We start from the raw sequence: 24755 nt of genomic DNA, 5'->3' as shown, positions 1-24755 counted from the left end.
CTGATTCAAAATGCTATTTGATTTTCCAATGAACTTCCCTTCCCTCCAACTCTGTGCCAAACCTCCAGAAACCATAGTCAGTGTAGCCTCACTCCATGGCCCTTCATCAGTCCTCACCTGCTCGTCCAACTCAGGATGAAGCAGTTACTAGAACAGCACTTACCGCAAGCCTGGCACTCAGCTATGGTATTTCGCAAAAATGATGTTTCCTTGACCTTTAGAAATGGGAAGGGAAAAACAGGATGGAAAAGGAGTATCTGATATAGAATCCAGGAATGAAAGAATCCATGTGTAGCAATCTAGTAAACACTTCTTAAGATAGTGCTAATGTAGCCTTTGATGGCTCCAAGGAGAGCCATCACATACCTGTCCCCCACTTCCAGAGCCCTTCGAACAGACCTCCAGGGTAGTGGGCCGCATGGGGCCACCTGAGGTCTGCCTCCAGGTCCATTTCCCTGCCCCTGCTGCCTCAGCAGCTCCACTAGCTCGTATGATGAGCTTCTTTGACAGGACTAGGGATTTTCGATGCTGTGGCCTTGTTACCTGCTGTCTCAGAAGATCCTTCACCTCTCCCAGGAGCTGGTTGAGTTGGGTCATTTGCCCCAAGAACTGCCGGTTAAAGTCTCCTGTAGCAATAGCAAAAGGCAAGGAGTATTCAGCCACTAACAGACATTTCTACCATGGCTCAAAAGCAAATGGTTTCCCAGAGAATCATCATGACAAAAACCCGAGGAGAGGAATTTAACTTGGGGTAATTCATCTAATTCACCTAAAAAAAAATGATAATGATGCCATTGGCTGTTAGCCCAAATTCATGAGTTATAAAAATAAAAGTACAATGGAAATATTTCTTGTCCCGCTCTTTGGCACAAGAGCCTGATTTCTGTAGACACATCCTGTACCTGTGCTCTACTGAAGTTCACCTTTCAGTGATGGGAGCCAGCCCACTTGGGGGCTCAGGGTTTATCTGTACTGATGAAGGTGTGCAAATTGCCCAAGAGCCCATACCTGTGCTTGTGGTGGCCAGTGGCTCACTCTGCTGTAGGAAGCAATCTTGCAGGCTGGCCACCTGGAACAGTGAGCCCCTCACCACCAGCTTCAGCTCTTCCAAGGAATCCTGGAAGAAATCACATTCATACCACACATTGCTGACACTGTTAAAAAAACCAATGTGCTTGCATACTCACACAATTTTCATAACAGAGTAAGTAGCCCTGTATACTTAGACTCTGACAGCTTGCATAATTTTGTGGGTTTGATTTTTCCTAAAACCTGCCAGCCCTATCCTTCTGACTGAAGCAAATATGGAAGTAGCCAATAACCTAGGAAAATGCTGGCATCCAACTTGGCCTGAGGGTTCATCAAGGTGTCTCCAAGAAGAGGAAAGGCTTTTGCTTTCATGGTAAACAAGTTATTTTGTGGCAGACACCTCTTAAGAATTGTCTGGAATTTAGTTATGGAGTTTAGACTGTAATAAATAAGACACTGATCTCAATTTTAAACGCTATTGTTTTTAGGATGTCTCGGCTCCAGGTTTTAGCAAAGACCCTGATTTCCTTGGGCTAGGAGAATGAATAAACAGTATACTCTCTGATTATCAGGTAGTTGGAATCATACTTTCACATTATTGGTTGATATCAATCATTCTAGTCACAAAGTCAATTTCCTCACCTCTTTATTTTATAATTTTTAATCTACTCATTATTGTATACTCGTGACAGAAAAAGTTTAACTGCCAGTGTAAAGTTACCATCCTTATTATTATTTTTTAAATTTACATCCAAATTAGTTAGCATATAGTGCAACAATGATTTCAGGAGTAGATTCCTTAATGTCCCTTGGCCATTTAGCCCACCCCCCTCCCACAACCCCTCCAGTAACCCTCAGTTTGTTCTCCATATTTATGAGTCTCTTCTGTTTTGTCCCCCTCCCTGTTTTTAGATTATTTTTGTTTCCCTTCCCTTAGGTTCATCTGTTTTGTCTCTTCAAGTCCTCATATGAGTGAAGTCATATGATATTTGTCTTTCTCTAATTTCACTTAGCATAATACCCTCCAGTTCCATCCACGTAGTTGCAAATGGCAAGATTTCATTCTTTTTGATTGCTGAGTAATACTCTATTGTATATATATACCACATCTTCTTTATCCATTCATCCATCGATGGACATTTGGGCTTTTTCCATACTTTGGCTATTGTTGGTAGTGCTGCTATAAACATGGGGGTGCATGTGTCCCTTTGAAAGAGCACACCTGTATCCCTTGGATAAATGCCTAGTAGTGCAATTGCTGGGTCGTAGGGTAGTTCTATTTTTAGTCTTTTGAGGAACCTCCATACTGTTTTCCAGAGTGGCTGCACAAGCTTGCATTCCCATATCATCCTTATTTTAAAAATGAGGATGTTCATATGTGAAATTTAAGACACAAAACAGATGAACATATAGGAAGGTGGGGGAGAGCAGAGAGGAAAGCAAATCACAAGAGACTCTTAACAACAGAGAACTGAGGGTTGATGGAGGGAGGTGGGTGGGGGATGGGCTAGATGGACAATGGGTATTGAGGAAGGCACTTGTGATAATGAGCACTGGGTGATGTATGTAAGGGATGAATCACTGAATTCTACTCCTGAAACCAATACTGCACTGTATGTTGATTAAAATTTAAATTAAAAAATATATAAGTAATAAAGAAATAAAACAAGGACACTAAGTATTTTCAGAGTAATTCTGTTTTCTAATTTTGCTAAGTTAATACGCAACACATGCTATGTAACAGATATTGTTTTGGACATCAGGCTATAAGCTCTATGGAGGCAGGGCCATGACTGTTTTGCCCACTATGCTTTCCTTAACGCCTAGAATATGCCTATTTGTTAGCTGACTGAATAAATAAGAAGGTGACTATGAAGATAGAATACTGTAGTCTTTGATAGTCTAAGGATTTAGAACTTTTGGAAAAAGTCCAATGAGTTTAGTTTCTGATGACCTTGACATGGCTGACTCCTGGCTTTTAGAAATTGACTTATTTAGTGGTACACACTAAATTCCGAAATGGTCAGTGACACAATTTGTGACTGTCATTCTGATTATTTGGGCTACTTTGGGGATTCAGAAATAAAGTTTTGCATATCTCTCTATTCACTATTTTTTTCTCTATATAAAAGTCTATACTAAGTCTATATGTGTTTTTCTCTTTTTCTGCAAAAACAAAAGAACCCTTGCATTTTAGCTTTCTTGCAGCTTCTGCTTGAAAATGCTTCCTATTCTCCAAACACAAAATTCCAGTATCAGATTCATTGTTTTTATATTTTTATGTAAAACTTCTCAGCATTCCTAGTTGTAATGGAAATTATTGCTTATACCCAGTCTCTTTGTACAAAGGGATCAGAGCAGCTTGTAACTAAAGCACATACAATAAAATAAAGTAGAAATGGAAATGAAGATTGAGACACAGAAGATAACATTATGGGCCGTAACAGATGAACACAGTTACTGATTTTGGCATTGACTTCTACATCAATGGAAGGTAAAATTCAAGAACTATGACCAGTTATAATAAATGGGAAGGACAAAGAATGCTAGTTCTTTATAGGAAACACATTATTTCCTGGCACAAAAATTTTAAAGCAATATATGTGGCAATTTCTAGGGGAGGTGCCATGATATAATAAAAAATACCATCAACATATCATCAAACAGAAAAGGGGTGATGAGACTTTTAAGGCCTCATGGAACTAAGTTGGCAGTAAGGTCTTTTTTGCTAGGATTGCTCTAATAAGACACATGAAAAATGTTCCTAGTGCTTGGAGTTTCCAATCATTCTTTGTCACTTTCATTAAAAACAGTAAAATTATAGAAAGATTTAAAATAGATCATCCTATTGCTCTAAGATTTTGTTTTTGTTTTATGTAATCTCTAGGCCCAATGTGGAGCTCAAACTCAAGAACCCACAATCAAGAGCCGCATGTTCTACCAAACGAGCCAGTCAGGGGCCCCTCGAAGATTGTTCTTTAAATTTTTGCTTTTCCTTTCCAACTTCAGAGGCTCTCAATTTTAGCTTCTGATTAGAATCAGTGTTATTATTATTATTTAAAAAAAATTTTTTTTAACGTTTATTTATTTTTGAGACAGAGAGAGACAGAGCATGAACAGGGGAGGAGCAGAGAGGGAGACACAGAATCTGAAACAGGCGCCAGGCTCTGAGCTGTCAGCACAGAGCCTGATGCAGAGCTCGAACTCACGGACCGTGAGATCATGACCTGAGCCGAAGTTGGATGCTTAACCGACCAAGCCACCCAGGCGCCCCTAGAATCAGTAGTATTAAAAATACTTAGGCCTAGGCACCACCTCTACAGAATTTAATTCAATTTGCCTTGAGCCTAGGCCCTCTTTCAATAGGTTTTTAAGTTCTACAGGTAATGCTAATTATGCATCCAGAATGAGACCCACACATGACCTCAGCCATACTCCTCTGCATTCCCTGAGCCTGGGCTCTTTCCACTTTGGAGAATGGCTTATGGGTTTCTACCTGTGCCTTCCTCTGGAAGGTCCTTAATTCAATGGACTCAGGAATCTGGGAAGAGCCGGAAAAGGCTCTGGGGAGATTGTGAACAGAATCCACTTGGGTGCAATCCATGTAGAGCTCTACAGAGCCAGTCCCTCGCCGCAAGTTGGTGAGTCTCAGGAGGACCCTGTGCCGCCTGCCATCAGCCAGATGCAGGTTGTTGAAAACCACCAAATGAATTCTCCCATCGTTCTTCAGGTAACGGAGTACAGCTGGAACCAAGCACATATCAACCAAGGATGAGAAAAGGATGAGAAAGGGCAAGTCTCTGCTAAACAGCCTGTAGGTCACAAGGCTGGGTTACTAGAAAGAATGCAAACAAGTTGGAACCATAAATATTCAACACATTGTGTGCCAGCATTATTCTAGACACCTGTAACCCACTCTGTTGTTGAGGATGCTTTGTGCTCATGGAAAGACAGACACTAAGTAGCACATCTGAAAACAAACAATTTCAGACAGTGGTAAGTACAATAAGCAAGCAGAATCCATCAAAAGTCAATTGAAATCCAAATAAGCTCCTGAACGCATAAATCCATTAATTTACCAACTCATTTATTAAGCACTACAATGGAGCTGGGTGCTGCCCTTAGTTGCTTTCAACACTTAATTTCTATTCACTGCAACCCTATCAAAGTGGAATAATTCCAGATGACAAAAGTAAACGTCAGGTAAGTGAAGGAACTTACACAACGACACCTAAGTGGCAAGACTAGAATTTGAAACTGAGAGGAGGGCACCTTTTGGGATGAGCACTGGGTGTTGTATGGAAACCAATTTGACAATAAATTTCATACATTGAAAAAAAAAGTAAAAAAAAAAAAGAAACTGAGAGTGGTTTATTTCATGACTAAAGGAATGTGAACTATGGCTAGGCCTTTGTAAACATATATTGAATGGAGTATTATCTGTCATACTGTCCCTCTGCAACCCATCTTCAATTTAACAATGCTCAGAAAACCTAAGGTATCCATGGTTGCAAAAGAAGGACTAAGAAGAAGATCCACTATCTTATTTTCTGTTTGATTTTTTCTTTTTCTATGTAGGTAGCTATCTATTCACATATATCCTTAAGCTCAAGCATTTCCACTTCTTGTTAAATAAAAATTCTTACAAACTTTAAGATTCTGGTTTTCTGTCTTGCTTTTTACTCCATTACTTTCTTGAATTTATTGAGCCCTGAGCTGAAATCTGTTCAGCTGAGCCTTTGGGAGTTAAAGCCCATCGGGTGAGGTTTGCTCTAAAGACCCAAGTTTGGTCTTGGGAGCAAACCAATTTGCTTCTAAGGGCTTAGTGAGTCGACCCAAGAACACCTCCAAATTCATCCATAGGTACCATTGCCAAACTCCAGTTCATTGCCAGAAATAATCATTTCAGAAATATGTAAGAAACATTTGGTACAACATATATGCATAAAAAGACAGGGTGTACTAGCTACTTTAATTTTAGTGTAATCATGAAATGGGATACTATGGAATAGGTGCGCATTAAAAACACAGAGTCCTGGTATTTTGTGGAGTGAGAAACACGTTGAGTCACAGTATAATTTCGTTCAGAAAAAAATATACAGAAATTTAGAAGGAAATATGTCAACTTTAATACGGTCATTGATGGGTGCTTGGATGATGTTTTCCTCTTGCTCATCCTCATTGTCTAATTTTTTTCACAAGAAACATGCGTTATAGTATACAAAAAAAAAAATTAAGAAAAAGTGAATTACGTACATATACCCAGACTGTGCTGCTGTCAAGCTGTATGATTTGTAGCAAGTAACTTGGACTATTTTTCCACAGGTACCTTTTCTGAAGAGTGTAAATGCCAACTTGGTGCCTCCCCGTGGAGTAACCAGCCTGTTGATGTTGTAGTACTGCCAGAAAAAATAATCACCACTATGAAACTTTCAGGATTTATTTGAAGACTTCCTCCAAATGTATAAGGCTGTCTAGGTGGATATTCCCACCGCTTCTAAAATCTGCCCAGATCTGTTTTTCCATTTGACCATGACTGGAGAGGGTCAGATAGCCTTAGGTTCTGTGATATACAGAGATGCCAGGAGGAGTAAGGAGATCTTCTCTTAGGCCTATGTGCTCACCACCACTCGCTTACCAAGAGAAAACAATTGGTAAGACCTGGCAGGACAGACTGGCTAAAAGACCTTTCTCTGACTCTAATATAAAACATAGTATTTTATATATGGTGGTATGAAGAGAAAGAGTGGGAAGGAAAAAAGTAGACATGAGTAGACATTCTCGAGGCATTATAAATATGGGATACGCCCGAATTTTTACCTCTTTAATGTTGTTCAGAATTTAAACAATAACTGCACAGCTGGAAATTGAAGGCATATATGGTACCCAAAAGAGGGAGAAAATTGATCAAAACCTATGGACTAATTCAACTTTTCAGAGCTCATTTCTTTATTGTTTTGAACAGTTTTACAAATACCTGGAGTTTTACAGGCCAGTGAGAATACCACTTGGGACACCAAACTTCAATTAGGTCATAGACATGTATACTCAACATCTCCTTATTCTCTTCACACCACAACCTCAGTGCCTCAAATTAACAGTTTAAGAGGATACACACAGTGTCTTAAAACAGATAGCCTTGGTTTTCTTCCTCAAACTGAGATTTCTGTGGAATTCAAAGGAAACATATTTTCATGGGCATCTTGCCTGCTTTTAACAGGCTTTCCAGGGCATGTGGGCCATGATTTATTTTCATAACTGAATCACTAAGTTTAATTTTATAAATAGTACCCAGTGGAGCACTTTACACATAGCAGGTGCACATTAAATGTTGTGAACATGAACTTTCAATGAATAATAAAATGACTGCATGGAAAGTGTTCCATATATAAATTATGAAGTTTAGAGAGGGGCAATTCAGTATCTACTGCAGAGAGCAAAACCTACTGTTGTGCTCATGCTGTTATCTAAGGGGATTCTATACCTCTGCCTGGCTTTGTGTTGCAGTGCAGTGCTGAAATGACAAATTCCTCATGCTCCTAGATCTTGTGACAATGGCAAGAGGAAACAAAAGCAAAAGAAGAATCACGGAAACTTCCATCTTCAAAACGTCCGTTAGCAGAAAAATTATCAAGTGCTTTGACATTTACCATTCTTCATATTTGATCCAGTGATTCTCATTTCTCTTATGGCTTCCATTTTTCATTTTTCTTTTTTATTGCAAACTAAGGAGTTTCAATGCTTCAGTGCTTCAATACTTATTTTATCTTCAGAGCAGTAAGACTACCCCAGAGGGCAGACAGGCACCTGCTCAGGAAACTCACTGTTGTCACATCAGTCACACTGAGTTGAGACACATTCTAAAGCTCTGGCTCTAGGAGCTTGCAGCCTGCGGGGTGGAAGTTTCCCCGACCTTCTCCAGAGACAGCACCGTTGGAGCAAGAGAGGGCAGACATAGTTGCCTCCCTCTCTCCGGCCCCCTTTTCCAGTGCTCACCTTGCCCTATCTTAATGCAACACACATACACACAGCAGAGAGGGCAAAATGGAAGGGAGATACTACAGAGTTAATAACATAATCAGGTCCCCCCCTCCAGGAGGGGTGCAAAGCCAGTCCCCTGAAGCTGCTAAGAGTGGTCTTCTCCTGGGTCAACCACACCTCTGCCCATCACCACCTCCAGGAACACCGCACTCAGGAAAACAGTCATCAGTACAGCTTTGTTTCTTCAGCTGCGGCACACTGCGTTCTCTTATTCCCTCTTCACTCACCACTAGCTGAAACCAGTTTGGTGATAACTGCCTGAAAACCGCACGTCTTCAAACGGCGTTTCTGTCTCCACTCTGTTCTGTTGCTGGCTTTGTCCACCACATTCCTGCCTCACGTTCCCACCGAAAGCTTCTCTCTGCACAATTTATCTAGACCGACAGCTTGAGCTCCTTAAAGGACTCTTCTGACCAAGTTATTGCCTTCTCAAAGCCGCACACAAGCAAGCAACTGAAATCTTTTAATAGCTCCCTAGTGGTTCCTAAATAACATCTAACCTCCTGATCCCAGGACTAGCTGCAACCTTCCCCCTGCCTTCATTACCCAGCCAAGCTGAACAACCCGTATTAGGTTTTCCCTCTGTATGGAATGCCCTCTGCTCCATTGCTTTCTTTCCTGATCCATCGCGGCTACTCATCTGAAACCAAGATCCAGCTCAAATGCACCCGACTTCCCGAAGTCTTCCTTCTTCCCAATGGCTGGCAGCTGTCTTCATTCCTAGTCCTGTAACACTTTGTCGGGACTTTTCCAGCTGTACTTTTCCAGGACTCAGAGTCCAGTTTTGGCTCAGATACTTAATAGCTCTGTGACCCTGGGCCTGTTAATTTTGTTAGCTGTCCATTTCTTAAACTATTAAATGCAGCTAAGAAGAGTTTTCCTTTCTATCTCTTTTGGTTTTCAGTGTTGGTCAAATAAGAAAATGCAAAAACTACCAACTGCTATGCAAATGTAGGTATTAGTGTTATCTATTTGTATTTATTTCTTATCTTCACTACTAGAGCATAAAGTCTGGGGCCAGGATTCTAATTTTTATCAATTTTCTCACATACCATAGCATCTGAAAACGCAAAATACAGCTATTTATTGGATGAAAAATAGAGTATTCATGTATCCACTCTGATTTTTTTTTTAACCCACAATCTCTTAAACAACGTGAAGGGCAGTTTCTACTGGTTTATTTTTTTTTCTACTGGTTTATTTCCTTCTAAACTTAGCATCTTTGCATCCCAGACAATTTGGGGCTTGATTTTATAGCTCCATTTACATGCCTGGCTACCAGCTTGACACAGAAACCACGTAACTTAGCCTGATTAAATACCATCTCCGCGACTGGCAAAAGATGAAAGAGCAAACCCAAGCAATGAAGATGTGAAATACTGCTTTCTTGGAAAAGAATTTTCAAAGGGTGCTTTTCGGAACAGTGGACTTGGTAGTCAAAAATATTATGATGTACTGAATGTCAGAGCAATGAAGTAGGGCGCCAGCTTTAAAGAACTGGAAATGATAATATTTTGTCTGCCTGGGCAAAAGAGTTCAGAGTGACCTGGCCCGCAGGCAGCAAACTCGTGAAGCCGTAGTCCGGGGCTTTCTGCTTTGCTTGGCAAATGGCTTTGCTCTTTGGCACTTTTCAATATTTGATGAAAGCCATTGCTGTCAACCTTTCCTCTTCTTTTAAAATAATTGCACATTAAAAAAAAGTCTTCTTGCCATTAATGTCTCTTGTGATGGATATTCTTGTTTGCCTTTGCTTATTTATCTTCATGCCCTATACACTGAGTCTTTGTAACTTTAGTGCTTTGGAAATACATATAAAAGGTAAGCCATCAAATTGCTTTTCCTGAAAGTACTCTGGGTGACTCCCAAGTGGGATGAATGCCGTGTGGAGGTTTTGAAATTTTCTTATAGCAGTTTGAACAAATGTACACAGAGTACATGTATACACACACACACACACACACACACACACACACACACCCTGCAAAGAAACCATCCAGTGAAAGGAAGCACAGTAATTATATTAAACATCTGCAGAGGGCTTGATATTTTGAGAAGTTATGAGATTCCTCAAGTGTGCAACTATCTGGTAGGTGACAAATGCTGTTGAGTGCACACGAAATCCCAAGGTCATCTTATAGGAGGGAGTTCCAAAGCAATTCCTTAAGCACCCATGGAATCTTCTGGTCTTAGCAGAGCGACAGAATATGAACACTGTAAGTTATCTAGCTCAATATCCCATTTCACAAATCCCTTCAATAAAAGTTTAGCCTCTACCAGCACATTTCCAGGAAGAAGGAACTAATTACTTTGTAGGGAAACCCATTTCACTTTTGGATTGCTCTCCAAGATTTTCCTAATAAAGAACCAATATCTGTTGTTCCCTCTGACTTCCACCAATGAATCCTAACTGTGCTCTTCAGAACTATAGACAGATTTAGTCTTATCCTTAATTCAAATGATATTCTTCAAATATTTTAAGGCAACTTTTATCTCTCTCATGTCTTCTATTTGGCTCCTTTATTTCTCCAGATCCTTTAACATTTTGATTTGTGATGTCATAAAAAATGAGGTCCAAAGGGCTGTTGTTTTGGTGACTCTCCTCAAGGTAATCTCTGACTTGAGAGTGTCCTTGTGTTATGTGTCCTGAATGAGTATGGTGGGACTATTAGCTCCTTTAATCCAGCCACATGAATGCATTAATGAAGTCTAAAATTTAAGGAGATTTTTTTTTAAATGATGACAGGTGATATGTATTTTTTTAATTTTTACTTGTAGAGAAAGCATGCAAGTGAGGGAGAAGGGTAGAGGAGGAGAATCCCAAGTAGGCTCCTTGCTCAGGGCAGAGCCTGAGACGGGGTTAGATCCCACAACCCTGGTATCATGACCTGAACTGAAATCAAGAGTCAGACATTCAACCAACTGAGTCACCCAGGCACCCCTTAAGAAGATTTAAAAAACTGTTGCATTACTGCATCTGTTAATTAATTAATTCATTCATTCAGCAAACATTTCTAAACAACTACTAAGTGTCAGGCACTGTGCTTAACATTAGTTGGTTCTTAATGTTGACTAGACCTCTGAGGATAGTTCTCCCACAGCCTGTACTTTAGCAATTTACTTTTCACCCCTAGGTGATGGATTTACATTTATTATTGTTAAATTTCATATGATTGTGGCATATGTGGCAGACTGGTAGGACCTTGTTAAACTTGATGATGGCATCCAACATATTCAACGGTCTTCTCTAGCTATGTGCCATTTGCAGACATGATAAAATACTATTTATGCCTTCACCTAAGTCACTGATATGCTGAACGGTTCAATGCCCAAGACAGAGCGTTGTCAAAAACCACTAGATTTGCTGTAAAACAACTTACTAACCCCTAATAGTACTATTTATCTAGCTTATTCTTTTTTATACTATCCAGAAATGTATAATGAGTGGCTTCAAAAAATTCTTTTCAGATATCAAGATACATTATGCTCACAGCATCTTTTTGATCTCTCAGCTTAGAAACTACTTTAAAAAAAGTTTGGCATGACTTATTTTTAGTGAACTCATTTTCTTTTAAATAATCCCAGCTCTTTCTTTTCCAGGTAATCCCAAGATACAAGGGTAATAATATAACCCTCCAGGAGTTCGTCCTAAAGTTCACTAATATTCTTTCCATTTTCTATACATGACCATTTTAAAACCAAGCAATTCAAGGGCACCTCATAGGAATACAGTGAAGATCACAACAGATAATGAGGTTTGAGCCTTTAGAACACTCTTGGGACACTGGATGGGCCCATAAATATTATTATTAATGTTTGAGGCACCTCATTGTCCCCCTTCATTACTGGGTTCAAAATTCTAATTTTTTTAGGGGGGGAGGGGCAATGGAAGAGGGAGAATCTTAAGCAGACTCCATGGCCAGTGGAGAGCCTGATATGGGGCTCGATCTCAAAAACCATGAGATCACGACCTGAGCTGAAATCAAGAGTTGGACACCTAACCGACTAAGCCACCCAGGTGCCCCCAGAATTCTAGTTTTGAAACTCATCTAGCTCTCTTATACTGTGTTTCTCTTTAGCCCACAGACTTCTCTGTGAACCATTACTCTGAACTATTTGACATGTCCTATCTTAATGCTAAGGAGCTTGACTGTCTGCAGTTATTACTGCAAATTCTTGGGGTTCCCTTCATTTCCACAGCACCAAGTTGTTCTTTTAAAAAAAAATTTTAATGTTTATTTATCTTTGAGAGACAGATTGTGAGCAGGAGGAGGGTAGAGAGAGAGGGAGACACAAAATCCTAAGCAGGCTCCAGGCTCTGAGCTGTCAGCACAGAGCCCAACATGGGACTTGAACCTATGAACCGTGAGATCATGACCTGAGCCAATGTCATGTCGGTCAGACATTAAACCAACCGAGCCACCCAGGCACCCCCCCAAGTTGTTCTTCTGTGGCAAACAAACTAAGACTAAAGAAGCAGTTCTTATTGTTTTTTTCTGAAAGGTGAAGGTCTCATCAAGGCAAGCCAAGAGTTCACCAAATCCTCTCTGGAAGACAGTCCCCTAAAAAAAACAGAGATCTTTCTCTTCCTCTTCTTTCTACCTATCTTATAGAAGCATATGGAAGAACCTGAAATTTTTATTGAGCTTCACAATCTATAAAAAGTATACTTATATAATTCAGTTCTTGCAATCAATCAACCCGACTGTAGAGACAGTAAACCAAGGCTAAGCACTTCAGAGACATATTCATGGGGACAGAGCTGTTAAGAGATTTAACTGTGACTCAAACTCAAAATCCTAACTGGAAGGTTGCTTCTATGCCAGATACAAGAAAAATATCAACCAGGTCTTCTGTACAGCCAGGTGATTTCTGTAGAATGCTTATTTCTACCAAGATTGTACCACCTGTATTACTAACAATCTGATAGATCATTTATATCAAAAATAGTCCATTTCCCTTATGTCCTCATCCCAATGGTCTTCAAAATTCATTAATGCATTTGAGCCGGAACTATTATGTGCCAGACATTGTATACTTCCAGAATTTTCACAACAGTGTATATTTTCTTTAATAAACAAGGCTACTCTTCACAGCCTCCATTTATTCTATTCACTTTGCTCATGAGCTACTTTATGTACAAGGCACTGTGCTAGGGGCTACAAAAGACACAAAGGTGAGTTCAGGGATGCTCAGTTCCTGCTTTGAGGGAGCTTACAACCTACTGGAGAGAAGAATTCAAGAACAAGGCAAACTAAGATTAATACCTTCTGTAGGAATCGTAATAAAAGGTGTCAGAAAGAATTTGAGAACGGTCTTGTATCTTTAGGATTTTGGTATCTGTATATGATGCAGGAAAGGTACCCGTGGGGAGCAAAGGACAAGAGTAAAAGGATAGAGAAAGACAGACATCATGAGTGGGGCCAGGAAATGGTAACTAGTCCATCTAGCTCAAGCATAGGCTGCATGGAGGGTTGGAAGAAGGGATAAATTGCAAAGGCTGGTTGGGAGATCATGCCACAGAAAGTTCTGACAGGTCAGCAGGGACATCTGTATCTTATTCAGTTTGGAATGGGAAGCTACTAAAGGTTTCTGCCATCCAGCCTAACTCCATCCAAGTTATGCTTATGAACAATAATGAGGCGGCCATGCAAAGGCTGACTTGTAGAAGCAGGGAGCTCATTGGCCAACTTGTGCTGCACATTCTTCATGGAATACACTTCACTTTACTGTAGGAGCTCATCTAGATCCCTAGACAGTGACTGGGGTTCACCTTCAAGGTAGATGATTCTCCTCGACCCTCCAGGTCAGGCCTGCATGGCCACTATCAAATACCTCGACAGGGAGTCACAATCACATCCCCGTCTCTTCCATGGAGCTGATGGACCCAGTCACTTCTCCTTCTCGTTCCAGTCTGAAGGCTACTGCTCCATCACAGAACCTTCAGATTGACCGTGTTGGCAACTGTCTATACTTTTTCTATTGCTCCAGTGAAAATTCTCTATGTCAAGTTCGTCCACTCTCCAAACTCTGGTATAAATTCCTCTTTGTTTTCCTTTAATTTTCATTTTCTAACAAAATCCAGAAAGGTGGAGAGGTGTTCATCCAACCTTGGGGTCTTCTCCTCTAACATGGAGATCAGCTGGTGTTTACAGCTGAATCACATGACTGCTGGTTGTTCAAAGGAAGCACTAAAAACACCCTTACCTCTTCATCTTGCTATCTGGTGTTACCTCTGCCCATATAGAGTCAACAAAAAGAATCCGTTCTGGGGAATGTGCTGCCTTGTGTTTCCAGGCAACACAGATTTTCCACAATGGGCTCACGCATACTGGACAATTGTGAAATGGAGGGGGGAGATTCAGTGAGGATGAAAAGCTAGGAGCAGAGTTTTTCACTCCACAGAAGGCCCTTCTGTCACCAAGCTGAGACATGTCACCATGTCCCCAGACTCCCTTCACTATTTGGGACCTCAACACAGCCCCTGACAGGTCCGAGGTACAGACAGAGAGAGCACATATGAGTGGGGAGGGAAGGGGCAGGGGGGTGGTTGGGACTTGACATAAAAGGAATTAAAAACCCATTCCTTCCTGCTTGTAACTCTGTAGTCCTATGAAAGCTAAGAATTAGGAATTTCTGTCAGCTCCTAATATCTGAAAATTAAATGTTCAATCACAATTAGAATCTGATAGAGAGTCTGAAGCACTTGAAGTAAAGCAAAGTGAAATAAATATGACATCTAGCCAGAAGGACCAGTCCCCCCCTTTTTTTTATTAAAATCATGAGGCAGCAGGAACACGTATCTGTCACATTCCTCAATAAGCAGGAACAGGTGTTGTCCCCAGGGCATGGGTGGAGGGGAAGGAGATGAAAAAATAGTGACCTGTTTCTTTGAGAATCATTTCTTAGTATTTGTAGTAACTCACTGTGACAGTGAAACATTTGACAGCAAAGCAACCAAACAGATGACAGACCTGTGTAAACTGGGATGAAACAGGTGGAAAAGAACGCTGTTCATTTAGTTCTACTGACTGAGGTATGTTCTCTGCATCAAGTCCAGGGAGGTTCTTGCAGAGCTGGGAGTTAGGTCTGCTAAGCCACATGCTTCCGAGGGAACAGAAGAATGGTGTGGGTGGCTGTTAGAGGCTGAATATTTGTGTCCCTCCTCCCCACCTCCCCCCAAATTCAGATGTTGAAGCTCTAACCCCTCAGTGTGGTGGTATTAGGCAGTGGGCCTTTGGGAAGTAATTAGGTTTAAATTGGGTCATGAGGGTGGGACCCTCACGATGGCATTAGTTTCCTTTTAAGGAAGGCAAGACAGAGAGCTTGCTCTCTTCACTGGCACACACTGAGGAAAGGCCATGGAAGGACATGGCAAGAAGGTGGCAGGACCCAGGCTTTCTCCATGAACAAGATCTGCTGGCACCTTGATCTTGGACTTCTCAGCCTCCAGTACTGTCAGAAATAAATGTCTCTTGTTTGACCACCCCGTCTATGGTATTTGTTGTAACAGCTTGAACTAAGTCAGTGGCCTAATGGTCCTGGGTCCTGTCCCTTCCCAAACTGGACTCAGAATAACAGGAGGTGGGACAATGTCAAAGGGCATTTTGGCCACAAACAATTCTTCATCCTCTCTCCAAATTATCAACTCATCCTCCCCAGACAGGTCAATGAACAATCAGAAGAATTTTGTATTGAAAACTGACATGAATGTTGGATCAGTATAAAATTGGAGGAGGAAACCATCTCAAGGCAAGAAGGTCCCAAATGTTCAAATAGGAAAAGAAGATTCTTAGAAAAATGATTTCTGCAAATGTGCTTACCTTTGTTTAAGCGTCCCATCACAGTGAATTCAAAATATTTGCTGCCATCAACTGAAGAGTAAAGGCCCAAGATGGTGGATGAACTTTTAGAATGCAGCTTGAAGGTGGAGATCACATAGACCTCATTCAAGGTGGGATCTGTCAGGATTGGCTGCAGAACAGCTGGGTTCAGCCTCTGGCTGGAAGATGGGAGAAGGTCAAAGACTAGGGAGAATGGAGAGAAAGGGATAATCAGTGAAAGAAGTTTGGGACAAACATTTTTTTGAGGGGGCACAATTTGACAGTAAGATATAACGTACATGAACACTGTTACCATTTACATTGCTAAACTCACCAGTTCTTCCTTATCATTCTTACAGTGGCTGGACATTTGAACCAGAAAAAATACAGCATAATCATCATCACTAGGTCATGAACCCCCAAGAGAAGACTAAATTTGCAAACCGTAAATCACATTTGGCTCAAGAAGTGGCTCTGAAAAAGCCCACTAGGAAAAGCACTAAAGGCTACAAGGGAGACAGGTGAGAGCATGCAAGTCATTGTTTCTCTTATGTCTCCAAGTAGTAAATGCCTGCCTTAGGGTTCTCATGCACCCCCTGGACCAGAGCTGACTGTAGTTTCCAGGTCAGTGATAAATAAAATGATACCAGGCATGCAGCAGAAAGAATGGATGTGGTGGGACACAGTGTGTCAGCAAACAATTTGCCGCCTTTGTGAGACCCAAGTGTTCCCTTTCTGCATATATAGTTCTCCCATATTTCTCTGTTAAAAATCCTGATGCAGGGGTGCCTGGATGGCTCAGCCAGTAGAGTAGGAGACTCTTGGTGTCAGGGTTCTAAGTTCTAGCCCCAGGTTGGATGCATCTATCTCTATCTTTTCTTTCTTTCTTTCTTGCTTTCTTTTTCTTTCTTGCTTTCTTTTTCTTTCTTGCTTTCTTTTTCTATCTATCTATCTAGAGATGTAGATACATATACATATTTGTAATATTTTTGAGAGCTTTAAGAGTATACATCCAGAATTATTTAAAAGGCAAAGGCCAAATGGGTAATACTCACTAGAAGTTATTCAGTATTTTTGTTGGTTTATACTAATATTGTTTGAACAATTCCAAAGCCTACAGGAACTTCAGCCTCTAAAGCTGTTTTCTAGATACAATAATCTGGTTATGAAAAGGGTAATAGAATCCATAATTTATAAAGAGCTCTTACAAATTAATAAAATAAGCAATAGAAAAATGGACACAGCAGTCAGAGAAAGGTAAGTATCATATGACTTCACTCATATGAGGACTTTAAGACACAGAACAGATGAACATAAAGGAAGGGAAGCAAAAATAATATAAAAACAGGGAGGGGGAGAAAACAGAAGAGACTCTTAAATATGGAGAACAAACAGAGGGTTACTGGAGGGGTTGTGGGAGGTGGGATGAGCTAAGTGGGTAAGGGACACTAAGGAATATACTCCTGAAATCATCGTTGCGCTATATGCTAACTTAGATGTAATTAAAAAAAGTAAAAAGAAAAAAATTTTTAAAAAGAGAAGGAAAATGGGCACAGAATATGAAAAAGCAATTTATAGACAATTTACAGAAAAAGAGTTACAATGGCAAATAAGTACTTTGTGTGTGTGTGTGTGTGTGTGTGTGTGTGTGTGTGTGTGTATACACATTACTGTATCTAGAAAAAAGGTTTAGAGGCCGAAGTTCCTGCAGGCTGTGGTATGTACACACACACACACACACACACACACACACACACACACACACAGTTCATATGCTTAACTAATGATGAAGGAATTGCTAACTTGAACAATAAGGTATTTTTCTCACCATCTGACTGTAAAAACAAAAAATACAATGATACCCAAAGATATCCAAAGAAAATGGGAGAAAATCTAACTGGAAGAGGTGGAAAACCAAAGCCTCGTTAGCATAGCACTTTTTAATGAAAACATCAACTGTCCTTAGCAGAGAAAGAAGGGCTTGACAGAGATCAAAGAGATTTTAGCCATCCAAGCCATCCTGTAGCACTACAATTGTTCAACAAATTATTGTTTATAATATCAAAACACTGCATGCAACTTAAGGGTCCTTTATTAGAGCGCTCAATAAATAAACTTTAGTCCCTCCCAAAAGTGGATTATTATCTATCAAAAATGGTAATGCAGCTGAATACTTACAGATATGGAAGATGTTCATGATATATAGAATTGAAAAAATCATAAAACTATACATGTAACATGACCCCACTTGAAATATATATTTCCAAATGAAAACATTTGAAAGACAGCACAACAGAACCTAACATGAATAGTACCTATCTCTGGGTCATATAATTATACATTTATTTCCTTTTTTTTGCTTATGCAATTTTTAATTTTTATTTTTACAATGAACAGGTGTTACTTTTGTAATAAGAAAAAAATAAATAAAAGTTATAAAACAAACAGGCAAAACCCTAATTACTCAAGAATTTCTACTCTTTAAGAAACTATCTGTCTTTATACTGGATATGTATTCTTTTCCATGTACTTAAGGACCTTACAAAATAATGTATTTAATATTAGAAATACTGGAAAGCAAAACATCTATTATGTTCCTTCTAGGACTCTGCCTTCCCCCCCCACCCCCAAACATGAAGACTATTGCCTACTGTACTTCAAAAAGGGAACAGAATTTTTTAATTTCCAGAGAATTGCAAGCTTTACATTTCCATCAGTAAGAACAAGGGAAAATGAGACAATAGGTCTAAAAGTTCCATTCAGGACAAGCCATCTGCCAATGTGTGTTCAAGGTATGGGAACTGCATTCAACACTAAACTCTTGCTATTCTGGAGTCTTGCTTTGACTAGGATTATGCACATGATTTAGCTCAAGCTAAATTTACCCTATTTCAATCTTCAAGGCTTATCTAACCCACTGGCTTCTCTCTCAAGAGGCAGAGTTGGGATTTGTTGGTAATGAGTTTGGAGAGGGTTTTGAAAAGGAAATGAGACACAATTTTCTATTAATGTTATTACATTTCATTAATAGTGCCACGATCTAAGCACAACTTTCTACTGTTAGAGGTGAAATTACTACTACGAATCAGTCCAACTACCACAGTATGACAATTGAATACATACCAATAAAACTAGCAAGGCAGCTCACAGGAGAAAGGATACAAATTATTATTCAGTTGAGTTGATGATGGTAAGACTAATTAACTCAATAAAACAATCTATCAGAAACTTAACTTAATCTGATAATCTACAGCAACTAAGTTAACCAGATAATTTAGGTAGTATAGCCTTATTCCGAGTCCTATGAAACAGGCAGCTCCAAGAAGCAGCAAAATCCATACCTGCAGCACACCATGAGGCCGTGTGTTCACATGTCAGGAATTCATACAACACAAAATATTAACCCCTAAGTTTAAAACTGCCAAATCCTATGCACAATCAGAAAACTTTTGAATTGTTTTGAAAAGCTTCCTTTTTTTTTTTTAATGTTCATTTATTTTTGAATGGAGAAGGGACAGACAGAATGAGAGAGACCGAGAATCAGAAGTGGGCTCCACGATGACAGCAGAGACCTGATGTGGGGCTTGAACTCACAAAGTTGAGATCATGACCTGAGCCAAAGTCGGACACTTAACCAACTGAGCCACCCAGGCACCCCGAAAAGCTTCCTTTCTAACATCAAAAAGCAAAGGCAGCAGAAGCAAAAGCAAACAAGTGGGACTCCATCAAACTAAAAAGCTTCTGAACAGCAAAAGAAACCATCAACAAAATGAAATGACAACCTACTGAATGACAGAAAATATTGACAAATCATATCTGATAAGGGGTTAATATACAAACTATATAAAGAACTCCTACAACTCAATAGCAAAAAAAGAATCTGATTTTTAAGTGGGTGGAAGATCTGAACAGATATTTTTTTCCAAAGAAAACATACAGATGAGCACTGGGTGTTGTAGGTAAGTGATGAATCATGGGAATCTAGTCCTGAAACCAAGGGCACACTGTATCCACTGTATGTTAGCTAACTCGACAATAAATTATATTAAAAAGACATACAAGTGGCCAAGAGACACATGAAAAGATGTTCAACATCAGTAATCATCAGGGAAATTAAAACCACAATGAGTTATCACCTCACACCGGTTGGAATGGTTATTATCAAAAAGAAATACCAAGTGTTGGCAAGGATGTGGAGAAAAGGAAACTCTTGTGTACTGTTTGTGGGAATGTAAATTGGTGCAACCACTATGGATAACAGTATGGAGGATCCTCAAAAAACTAAAAATAGAACTACTTATGATCCAGCAATTCCACTTCTGGGTATTCATCCAAAAACCCTAAAAACACTAATTCAAAAAGATATATACAGGTTCATGTTCACTGAGCCATTACGTACAATAGTCAAGATATGGAAACCATCGAAGTGTCCATTAATAGATGAATAAAGAAGATGTGGTATATGTGTATCATGGAAAATTATTTAACCTAAGAAAGGAATGAAATCTTGCCATTTGTGACAACATGAAGGGACCTTGAGGGCATCATGCTCAGTGAAATAAGTCAGACACAGAAAGACAGATACTGTATGATCTCATTTTCTATGTGGCAACTAAAACAATAAGCAGCCAGGCTCATAGACAGTAAGCATACTGGTGTGTGGGGGCGGGGGTAGGGGTGGAGGCAAGGGTGAAAAGTGTCAAAAGGTACCAACTTCCAGTTATAAAACCAATAGGTCATGGGGATTTAAAGTACAGCATACTGATTATAGTTAATAATACAGTATTGCATATTTGAAAGTTGCTAAGAGAGAAAACCCCAAAAGTTTCCATTGTAGAAAGTCATTTTTTTTTTTTTGTAATGGCGTATGGTGACAGACGTTAACCGGCTTTATTGTGGTGATCATTTCACAATGTATGCAATTTTGGAATCATTATGTTTCATGTTCACCTGAAACTGATATATCCTTCTGTGCCAATTACACTTCAATTTTTAAAAAAAGCTTTCTTACCTTCCTCGAAGAGAGGTCACAATGAATAAATACACACTATAGTATTTCCAATATTTCAAGGCAAACTAAATGCAGTGTATTATTACCTACCCCCTGAAACCACTATTCTGGTTGCCTGGTCTGAAATCAAAAGGAGTTATTTGGTGACATGCAAAGTTTAAATGGGTTATTACTGCAATAGGAGAGGGAGGAATTGGAGACTTCCCTCAGAGGCATGCTTCACCCTGGGTTTGTGAGGAAGAACAACTTTCACTTCAACCTGTTTGACTCCTTCCAGCTTTATTTCATGCCGCAGTAATAAGTCAACAGGTGAAGGTCATCACTGGATGGCCAGTGAGAGCCCTAACATCTTTTCTTGCTTAAGTAATTTCTTCCTTTTGACCTTTACAAAAAAAAAAAAATCAGTTTAAACTTAAGTGCATTCTGCCCAATGGTCATTTTCACCCCATTTCACACAGAGGTTTGAAGATTATTCAGCTGTCTTTTCAAAGCATTTATCGAATTTTTACCTCTAGAAGAGAAACACCGACTTCTTGGTCCTTCCTGCTCTATTCATCTCAGGAATCAAGAGATGATGCCGACTCCCAAAGATGGTTTTGGGGGCCAAAGAGCAGCAAAGAGCCAGTAGCCGGGCAAAGAGAGTAAAGCTGCGTGTGCCTTTCTCGGGAACTTCGCTCCCGCCGGGTCGGAGTTTAGTGGGCAAAGGCTTAGGGGATGGCCGGCCAGAGAGAACCGCAGGGGATACAACCTGGATTTCAGGATGTGTTAGAGGTCTAGCGCAGGGTGAGCTCTGAAATGAACTCCACTTCTTTGCATGGACTGAAAAAAAGTTTCGAATCCCCTAAGCTGTTGTTTAGGGAAGTGGTCTCATGGCTGGATCACGGTCTCTCAGAAAATGCTGTACTCCAATCGCCACTTCCAATCACAAAATGCTGGGACTCAGACCCCAGAGGGTCAGAGAAGTACCGACGGAGGCCCTGGGAGCCAAGGGCCAAGCAGCGCGCGGAGCTGGTCCCTCCTGTCGTCCAAGAGGAGCGCGAAGGAGGAACCCGGGGCTCGTCGCCCCCGCCCCGGCGCGAGCCCACTTACCCTGGGGGGTGGCCTGGGCGCCGGCCCCTAGCCACGGCTGCAGGGCCAGGTGCAGCAGGAGGAAGGCGGCTCCGCGCGGGGCCAGCATATTGGCTCTTCCTGCAGCCGCGGACGCCCGCGAGCGAAGCGGCTTGGCCGTGCCTCGGTGTCCCCAGCTGCGCGCTGACCCTCCGTCGGGCCCCGCGGGCGGCGCAGGTGCAGGGTGCTCGGGGCGCGGCCTCCGGGTCTGCCGTCGGGGGCGGTGCAGAGCTGAGCGCACTAGCGGCTGCCTCCGCCGCTGGCGCCGGGCTCTTTATGGTCTGGCCGGCCGGAGCCGGGGGAGGGCCGAGGCCGGGGCGGCCCCCTTGGCGGGGAAGCCGGTTCGCCGGGAAGAGAGGGGGCGGCCGAGCGGGGAGCGTGGGCGGCGGAGGGGACGGACTGCGTGTGGCGAGGGGAAGGAGACGCGGTCTAGCGGGACCTGGGCGGGCGAGGGTTCTTGGGAGAGAGCGGGGCAGCCAGGGCTGCTCTAGGCACACAGGACGGGGGAGAGATGAAGTGACCCTGTCCGCCCCCCCCCCTTCTTTCCTCCTTCTGTTTTCTAAAAAGAACCGCGCTTGGAGAGGCTTTGTAACGCCCGTAGCCCGTCGTAGGTTCCCTTGAGAATGAACCCCGAAGACTCTCCTGCCTCCTAAAGCGGTCCAGACAGCAATTGGTTTCTTTTATTTCAAGCTTTTCTTGAGTGCCTCGGATGTTGAATATTTTTCCCATCAAGTTTTAAGACACGAACAGTGAACGTTTGAAAGTTTTGAGTTTTTAACGGAAATAAAACACATCTCAAGGAATCAATCCGGACAGAACCGTTTATAGGAGGGCGGTTTATTTTCAGTCTAGTTTCCAAACACTCTTGCATGCCCACTTCTGTTGCGTCCTCCCAAAAGATTCCACGTGACAGTTTGAAGGTCTGGGAGCAGGGAGCATACCGAAAGAGAGGGAAGGAACATAAGGAGTTCATCTCTCTCCTAAGCGAAGCCCCCTAGGATAATGCGGATTAACCAGAGGAAAAGATATTTCAGAACAATGGCAAATGTTTCCCTGTTAGAGAATCTTGAGTAATGGAGAAGATCCAGCAAAGTATTTCTATCCCTGTCGTCATGTCTCAAAGAATGTCACTTGGAAGGTTAATAAGCTATGTGCCACAAGCTGGAAGATGAACCCATCATCTTATTTTCAAGCTTAACCCTTCACCTATTATGATTCCAGCCATTGCTGGTGACCTGGAGATTTGCAAGCTATCTTAGGATATCGCTTCTCTTTGAGGTCTACCACAGTTCTGGGTTTTATTTAATGCCACATTACACTAACGCCACTCTATGGAATGGGGTACCGCTTCTCTACATATGAGAGTGCACTGTAGCGAAAAAGGGCATGTGTTTCCAGCAATGTAACTGTAAACCAATGAAATGACTGAAGAATGTTCAGATCTTCAAACTGTCCCCGACAGTGGCCTGGGTGAGAGCAGCCTCCAGGTTCCCAACTTCTGCTAGAAGCAGAACAGCTTTGCCTATTTATGTCTTCTACAATGGACTGACACAATAACTGTAGTTATTTGGAGGCAGATCTTAGTTTTAAGTCATCTTCATTTAGTCACCTTTGCTAGGTGACCCCAATTCTTAGGAGACGGCCAGCAAAATAGCTTGCCCAGGTAGACACACAATAAATTTTGCTTGAAACTGGATGACTACTAAGGGAAACTGGATGACTACTAAGGGTAATGGATCAACAAGAGAACCAAGTGACTTTCTGCTAGCCCAGCACACTTACAATCTAGTTTTGCTGCTAAAGAGCCTGGATGTTTATTAAACTCTTCACTGGAGAATCTCACCCAGCTTTTTCTTTATGTCTTCCATAAGGAAGGAAGAGGAGGAACCAAGAGGAAAATCAATTATTTTTTATCATAATAAAATCCATTAAATTGGCTCTGAAATCTACGACCAAGGAGGTGAAAGACTTAATCAGTTTCTTTTCTGTGCCACCTTATTAAAATATCTGTTGTTGCACTTATCACGCTGGATTTTAATTTATCTTAATAGCGCATTGTTGGGGGAGCCTGGGTGGCTCGGTCGGTTAAGTGTCCTACTTCGCCTTGCGTCATGGGTTCGAGCCCCATGTCGGACTCTGTGCTGACAGCCCAGAGCCTGGAGCCTGCTTCAAATTCTGTGTCTCCCTCTCTCTCTGCCCCTCCCCTGCTCTCACTCTGTCTCTCTGTCTTTCAAAAATTAAACATTAAAAAAATAATAATGTATTGTTTATTTTACCCCAATATCAGACTATGAGCTCCCTAACACTCTTATTTATTTTTGTAGCCCCAATTGCAAGTATAGAGCCTAGCACCTACTGGTGAATAACTCACTGAACTGATTTTCCATCTCTCAGCAAAGTAGGTTATAAGAGGCTGTGATATGTTAGTAATCCATTTGTGTGACAGGTTGCAAAAAACTGTCCCTATTCTTTGTTCTTCCATCTACATATCTTTTGCCTTCCCACTATGATTCTCGGCTTGGTCATGTAACGTCCTTGGCCAATAGATTTTAGGAAATATGCCACATTCAGGAGCTTAAAAAGTATTTGTGTGATTGCACTTGCTTGCTCTTTCATCTCTACCTTTGCCATGATAGCATGGCTGTGCTAGCTTGCTGGAGGATGACAGACATGGAGCAGAGATGAGTCACCACAGTCATCCTAGGCAAAGACACCTGAGATTAGCTGTCAGCTGACTCAGGTGAGTG

General features: G+C 41.2%; 1 protein-coding gene across 1 annotated transcript in view; it reads right to left on the bottom strand.

The window, feature by feature from the left end:
* The window catches only part of THBS4 (thrombospondin 4), a 43424-nt gene extending 21142 nt beyond the window's left edge, over nt 1-22282 (bottom strand). Inside the window, exons 1-6 of the mRNA XM_027039233.2 lie at nt 21991-22282; nt 15891-16094; nt 4526-4773; nt 1009-1117; nt 544-626; nt 164-215 (exon numbers count right to left, since the gene is read on the bottom strand). Of these exons, the coding sequence (XP_026895034.2) occupies nt 164-215; nt 544-626; nt 1009-1117; nt 4526-4773; nt 15891-16094; nt 21991-22078 (784 nt within the window). The 5' untranslated portion in view covers nt 22079-22282. The remainder of the gene's footprint in view (nt 1-163; nt 216-543; nt 627-1008; nt 1118-4525; nt 4774-15890; nt 16095-21990) is intronic.
* Between the last annotated feature and the right edge of the window lie 2473 nt (nt 22283-24755).

The sequence above is a fragment of the Acinonyx jubatus genome, chromosome A1 (genome assembly GCF_027475565.1).
Source record: "Acinonyx jubatus isolate Ajub_Pintada_27869175 chromosome A1, VMU_Ajub_asm_v1.0, whole genome shotgun sequence".
Classification (NCBI taxonomy): domain Eukaryota; kingdom Metazoa; phylum Chordata; class Mammalia; order Carnivora; family Felidae; genus Acinonyx; species Acinonyx jubatus.
Note: the sequence above shows the minus strand (reverse complement) of the source record. Positions and strands in the feature narration are given on the sequence as shown.